Source organism: Mauremys reevesii, linkage group 1 (genome assembly GCF_016161935.1).
Source record: "Mauremys reevesii isolate NIE-2019 linkage group 1, ASM1616193v1, whole genome shotgun sequence".
In the NCBI taxonomy this organism is placed as follows: domain Eukaryota; kingdom Metazoa; phylum Chordata; order Testudines; family Geoemydidae; genus Mauremys; species Mauremys reevesii.
The window spans coordinates 295,919,617-295,926,484 of record NC_052623.1 but is presented as its reverse complement, the minus strand read 5'-3'; the positions used below and the strand labels follow the sequence as shown (position 1 = coordinate 295,926,484).

At 44.7% G+C, this 6,868-nt stretch overlaps 1 protein-coding gene across 1 annotated transcript; it reads left to right on the top strand.

Moving 5' to 3' along the window:
* The first annotated feature begins 580 nt into the window (after positions 1-580).
* On the top strand, positions 581-5,945 carry LYZ (lysozyme). Its single transcript, XM_039526808.1, has 4 exons — positions 581-791; positions 1,577-1,741; positions 4,602-4,680; positions 5,763-5,945. Exons 1-4 carry the CDS (start codon positions 656-658, stop codon positions 5,827-5,829), a joined length of 447 nt encoding a protein of 148 aa, XP_039382742.1. The 5' UTR covers positions 581-655; the 3' UTR covers positions 5,830-5,945.
* Positions 5,946-6,868: the final 923 nt, after the last annotated feature.

Here is a 6,868-nt window from a genome sequence, read left to right as displayed (position 1 = left end):
GAAGTGTAGATAGCACCAGGGCCCTAATTTAGCACACATCCCTGTAATAAAGGTGTTCTTCCACCACTGGAGAAAAAGATATAGTATAAACTGTTCTCTTAAGGTGTAGAAAGCCAGTCATTACTGAGACTTATTAGTGTAAGTTTCAAAATAGCACTTGCTCAGCATAATAATACCTAGCAATACCTATACAGAGCATATAGGTCACAAGAGAGGTAGCATTATCCCCTTTCTGCATATGGGGAAACTGAGGCAGGGGTAAAGTAACTTGTTCAAGGTCACCCAGCCGGCCAGAGGCAAAGCTTGCACTACAGTGTAGGCCTACTGGATCCCAGTGGTCCAGTGGTCTGTCCACTAGGGCACACTGCATCTTCAAAGACAGCAGAACTTACAGATGCCAGAGGGAACTAGACAACCTTTTAACCCACCTACCAAAGTATTTGCAGTTTATCATTCAAAGCTGGGAGCTGCAGGGAGGGGCTGTTGCTTTAGCTGCCCAGTGTGGCAGGAGGAACAGCTGAGAGCGGAAGGGAAGTGCCGCTGCTTTCGGGAAGGGTGTGACTTGAGCTGTTCCCGGTTGTTCCTCCCCAATATTAGCAGGCACACGTCGTCTCTAGTCTCAGTGGTAGGAGACTGGGTTTGCTACGCTGCCAGCATGAAGGCTTTGCTAATCCTGGGGCTTCTCCTCCTGCCTCTGGCTGCTCATGGGAAGATCTACGAAAGGTGTGAGCTGGCAAGAGCGATGAAAAGGCTTGGGCTGGATGGATACTGGGGCTACAGCTTGGGACATTGTAAGTCTGCTTCCTTGGAGGAGATGTCCATGTGATTCAGGGGGCAGGGAGGGAAAGAGGATAAGTTGACAGGTGCTAGTTTTCCAGTCAAAAAGGGGACCTGGCAGTGTCCAGTCAGATGTACTGACTGGAGACCAAAAGTCCGCTTACCACGGAGGGTGAGAGTGGGAGGGGAGGCGCTGGGTCATCAACCTTCAACAGCCCCCGCTCAACCACGGTTGCCTTCTATCTGCAGACAGGCGGGAGGTAGGCTCTGAGTCCAACTGCAGCTCCTTTCCCAGCCCTGGAGCAGAGGGAGCCCAGCTGTGAGGGAGGGAGGATGAGACAATCCAGCAACAGGGAGGAGGGAGAGCAGTGAGAGGGCGAGAGAAGAGTGAGTGGGGGCAGGGCTTTGGGGAAGAGGTGTGGCTGGAGTGGGGCCTCCGGAGTTTGATTTTCAGCAATTAGAAAGTTGGCATCCCTACCCCAAAACACTTCCTGGTGTTTCCTTCAAAGATATTGGCCCCATGTGGTGTTCATATGACAATCAAAAGTTTTACATGTAGAATGTTTTTTTTCTTACTCTTCATATTTAATAAGGATTGTGAATCTGATCAGATTAAAAGGAAGCAAAACTACCTGTGTGTACTTTGTACTAAATAATCATTTGCATCATCTACAAATTGGTGATACAGGGGCATATAGATTCACATTCATGTAAAATATCAACCTATGAGAAGTTTTTATCACCAGAGAAAATACATCAATCTGTGTCTGGTTATTTTTTTTAAACGGAACCTTCACAGGGGTGTGCACAGCAAGATACGAGAGCACCTTTAACACAAGTGCCACGAACTACAACCCTGGTGACCAAAGCACTGACTATGGGATTTTACAAATCAACAGCCACTGGTGGTGCAATGATGGCAAGACTCCAGGAGCCAAGAACGCATGTGGAATCCAGTGTCGTGGTAGGTGCAATATAATGTTCCCACAGGTAACACTATGAGCGGGCAATTCTGCCCTTTTACACCAGTGTGAGCCTATGGCATTGCAAAGTTAGAACTGAAGGCAGGTTGTGTTCCTAGTAGCCCTATATGAAAAAAAACCAACCCCTTATTCTACAGACAGAAGGGTGGGGTTTCAATGTATGGGGATGTATGTGGGCTACAAAAGGGGGTTCCCAAAGGATTTTTCCAAAAGGAATAGTGTTCCTTTTTTCAGACTTTCTTTTTTAGAAATTGATTGTTCCTTCCTAAATGGAGTACTTTGTCCTTATTGAATTTCATCCTATTTACATCAGATCATTTCTCCAGTTTATCCAGATCATTTTGAATTTTAATCCTATCCTCTTTTTTAGGTTTCTTTAATAAAAACAATTCCCTTTTGGAGATGCATTTAGTACTTACCAGTTATGTTGATTTCAGGACACTTAACTTTGTTCTTAGAGGATGAAATTCACTGCTATGTGGAATGCCAGCACAAATGCTGGTTCCTGATCTTGCTTGGTTTTAAAAATACAAATTTTAATGTTTATAATTTAAAGAGACACAATCAACTTGAAAATCTAATCCACTTTAAGGAAGAATTTAAAGTAATTTCAAGTGCTGCAATTTCCCTTCACCCACCCCCTGCCATTTTTCAAACTTTTACAATCACTACTTTTTATATTATTGTATTTTTTTGGACTAGTCTCCTCTGTTGCTGTGTGACACTCACACAATCAACATAGGGAACTATCTGTCTGACTATACAGAAAACCAGCAAAATAGCTATTCACAAAGGGTAAAACCAACCCTTTTGGAGAAAGTTAGGTGAGACCCTATGTCCTGTGCTAAGACATATTTCACCCAAAGAGCTGTCAAGGGCACCCAGTAAAGAAGATGGAAAAAATACCAAACAATATTTTTCTTCATTTCTTTGAATTTCTAATGGCTCTTAGGTGCTACTTGTAGTAATATTTGGTTTGAAATGTTCAGACAAGGGTGTGATATTGAAGCAGATGGTGTGATATCCCTTTATAGTACTAGAACAAAATTTGCTTTGAAATAAGATCATTACATGTATCAGAGAGGTAGCCGTGTTAGTCTGGTTCTGTAAAAGCAGCAAAGAATCCTGTGGCACCTTATAGACTAACAGACGTTTTGCAGCATGAGCTTTCATGGGTGAATGCCCACTTCGTCGGATGCAACATCCGACGAAGTGGGCATTCACCCACGAAAGCTCATGCTGCAAAACGTCTGTTAGATCATTACAGTAACTCCCCACTTAACATCCTCTCGCTTAATGTTGTTTCGATCTTACGTCCCTGCTCAATTACAGAACATGCTCCATTTAAAGTTGTGCAATGCTTCGCTATAACATTGTTTGGCTGCCTGCTTTGTCCATAGCTGGCAGCCCCCCATCAGCTCCCCTATGCCCCCCCAGCACCTCCCACCTGCCAGCAGACCCCACAGATCAGCACCTTTCCCTTCCTCCCCCTGCTTCCTGCCTGCAGCAATCAGCTGGCTTGCAGCATTTCGGGGGGAGGAGCGAGGACTTGGTGCGCAGGCTCCTCCTCCCTCCCCTGCCTCCCGAACACCACAAATCAGCTGATTGCTGTGGGCAGGAGGAAGGGGAGGGAGGGGGAGCCTCCGTGCCCAGTCCTCACTCCTCCCCCCACCCCTCCTGCCCCCTGAACGTCACAAGCAGCTGATTGCTGTGGGCAGGAGGGAGAGGGGAGGAGCGAGGATGCAGCACACCTCCCCGCTCCCTCCCTTGCCTCCTGCCCGTGGCTTGTGGTGTTCAGGAGGCAGGGGAGGGAGGGGGAGCCTGTGCGCCGTGTCCTCCCTCCTGAACACTGCAAGCCAGCTGATTGCCGCGGGCAGGAGGCAGGGGAGGGAGGGGGAGGAGCGAGGATGTGGCGTGCAGAGTAAAGGGTCAGGGGGCAGAAGAGGTGGGTTAAGGGTGGGGGTTTGGGAGAAGGGTTGAACCCCCCGCCCCTTGTGCTTGCAGAGTAGGGGAGGCTGACACTGCTGCTGCTCAACGTGCTTCTCCTAGCCTGCAGCACCTTCAGCCTCCTTGCCTCCCTCCTTGTCTCCAGTGCCAGTGGGCTGTGCACCTCCCAACTATAGTACTGCAATGTACTGTATGGCAAAAAAAAATTTCCCTGGATCCTAACCCCCCATTTACATTCATTCTTATGAGGAAATTGGATTTGCTTAAATCGTTTCACTTACAGTCACATTTTTCAGGAACATAACTACAACGTTAAGTGAGGGGTTACGGTATATATCAAACACAGCAAAGAAAGCCAAATGAAAGTAGAACTAGACAGAAACTACAAAGAGAGGAACATAGCAGTTGCCATATGGATCAGACCAGTGGTCCTGTAGTTCAATACAATGTCCCCAGTTGCACTGGCGAGTACCACATGCTTCAGAGGAAGGTACAAGACACCTTGCAGTAGCTGGCTGTGGTATAACTAGCTCACAGACTGACAGCATTCTAAAGCTAGGACCCAGTTGTGAAATAACATGATGCTTGACACCATCACATTGTTCACTCTGCTCGTGTGTTATATCCCTTTCCCCCACCCTGGGTCTGTCTTTCCATTCAGATTGTAAACTCTTCAGAGCAAGGACATCTGGTATTCTATGCTTGTACAGTGCCTAACACCACTGGGCCCCATTCTTGGTTGGACTTATGATGCTGCTGTAATCAACTTGATTAGTAAATAATAACAATCAATAAAATCTAATTTCAATATCAATTTAGGGTGACTGATTGAAAAAAATGAAGGGTAAAATGTTGATTTTTCTTCTCCCTCCTGTTACCACTGTATTTCTTTAGAGTTACTGACAGATGACATTACAGCGAGTGTAAATTGTGCAAAGAGAGTTGTTCGCGATCCCAATGGCATGGGTGCATGGTACGTTTAAAACTCTTATAACAACTAACAGTGACATACTTGCATGTATACTTAGGGGGAGGCTAAGTTAAAAGAGAGAGACTACAATCTTCTTTTGGATAAACAAGCTTGTATAGAAGCAATAAGAAGGTTGATAATATATTCGTGCTTATTTATTAGCATATTTGAACTCAGAACTTGTAAACTAAGAGTTCACAGCACAATAAATTTATGGACATTCAGGATTCTCAGTTGTAGCTATGATCAAGGTCATCTGGACCTTTAGAGCAGCAGTGGAGATAACACTCAGATCTTCCTCGTCCAAAAACTCCTACCACTTGGACTGGAAAAACCTCTAGGGCTTATGACCTAGTTTATCGGTTTTGATTCAATTCAGGATAGGGCAGTGTCACTGTGAATGGGAAACTTTCCCATCTGCTCTAAACAACAGTCCAGGTGTCCTTATGGCACCTTAGAGACTAACAGATTTATTTGGGCATAAGCTTTAGCCCACAAAAGCTTATGCCCAAATAAATTTGTTAATCTCTAAGGTATTACAAGCGCACACACTCTTCTGCTTAGAGAAATGTATTTGATGAGCATCTGAGATTCCCAGGAATTCAAACACCAATGTGACAAATCCAGAACCATCAAGGAGTTCAAGATTATGTCTATGCTACACACCAGGGCCACTTGATCCTGCATACGACACTGGGGATAGAACTTAAATCAACTTTCTCCAGAAGCTGTAGCTAGAAGGCAATGAGCAGTAGTTCTGCAAATACACCAATCCTCTGTGGCAGGACTAGCAGCTGGTAAGTGGGCCTTTTGAAAATCATTATGGCAATATTTTAGGAAGTGTTGGTAGACTCGAGATTGATTCAGGCATGATCCAGGATGCAGGATCCAGCTGGCCCATGCAGAGTAGGCAGGTGCTGTAGCAGAATTGGGTCAGTGGCAAACTACTTGTTATATTATTTTTGCTGTCTGCACAAATATTAACCATGTACATACATTTAAAGCAGTTGGTATTTTTCTTGGGAGCCTTTTCGCTAATTTATGAGTTTGCCATAATCAATTAACATGATTTTTAACTCACCCAGGGTGGCATGGAGAAATCACTGCAAAGGAACAGATGTCTCCCAGTGGATCAGAGGTTGCCAGCTGTAAAGTGTTGGGGTTTATTTATCCCAGCTTGGTTCCCTTGCAAATTAGCAGGGATTTGCATAGAGCAAAATGTTCCCTCCACTTGTTTCCCTTTTACAATTAATCATGTTCAAAAAAACTCGAGAGAGCTTTAGTGCAATTGACTGGTGAAATGCAAATATTTTACTCCTTGCTGGTAAGTCTGTGGATCTTTTATCAGCTCTATATTATATATACACATCAAGATAAGTCAAATCTGTTTTTCCTGTGAAATCCTGCTACTATTTTGTTCTGCTAATTATAGTAATACGTCATCTTGCTTGCGAGCTTACATTCATTACAATCAATAAAATTACTTACTTTGCACATAGTTTTTGTGATTATTGGTTAATGTAGAAGAGAAACTGAATTTGAGATTATGAACTGGGGCCCACTGAAATCAATGGAAGTTAGGAGCCCAAATACCTTTGAAGAGCTGGGCCTAGCACTATGAAATAAAGAGTATGAGAGAAGTGCATCATTAGGGAGTCCTAAATATTTTATCTCAACTATCATAGTTTGTAAACACATGGTGCGGAATTGTAATTTGTTATATATAATTACATTCCAAAACCACGGTTTAAAAAATCTGTTTAGGTTCTTACTCAAATACGCTGATGTCACTCATCACATCATTTACAACAACCCAAGCCCTTAAAAGCAAAGCAATGAATAGTTAGCAACACTGGATATCATACACTGGCCACATGACACTGGTCCCAGTTTAACAAGGTATTGAAGCACATGAATCATCCACAAGGTCAGGGGGAGAGGAGAAGGACTCCCAGCACTCCTGCAAACCCAGCTAGCAGATGCTCCCTTGGAGACTGATACCAGCTGGCAAAGTTAGCTCTCCACTGTGTTGACAGAATTCTGGTCAGCATGGTGTTGTGGTGGGATCCCCACTGACCACGTGGTGGAACCCTCTGCCACTGTTAGGGCCTTCGGCTGGGACCTGGTGGAGTAGGGTGGCCCAGGTTTAGTGCAATTGGGACCTGGTGGAGTAGGGTGGCCCAGGTCCCCC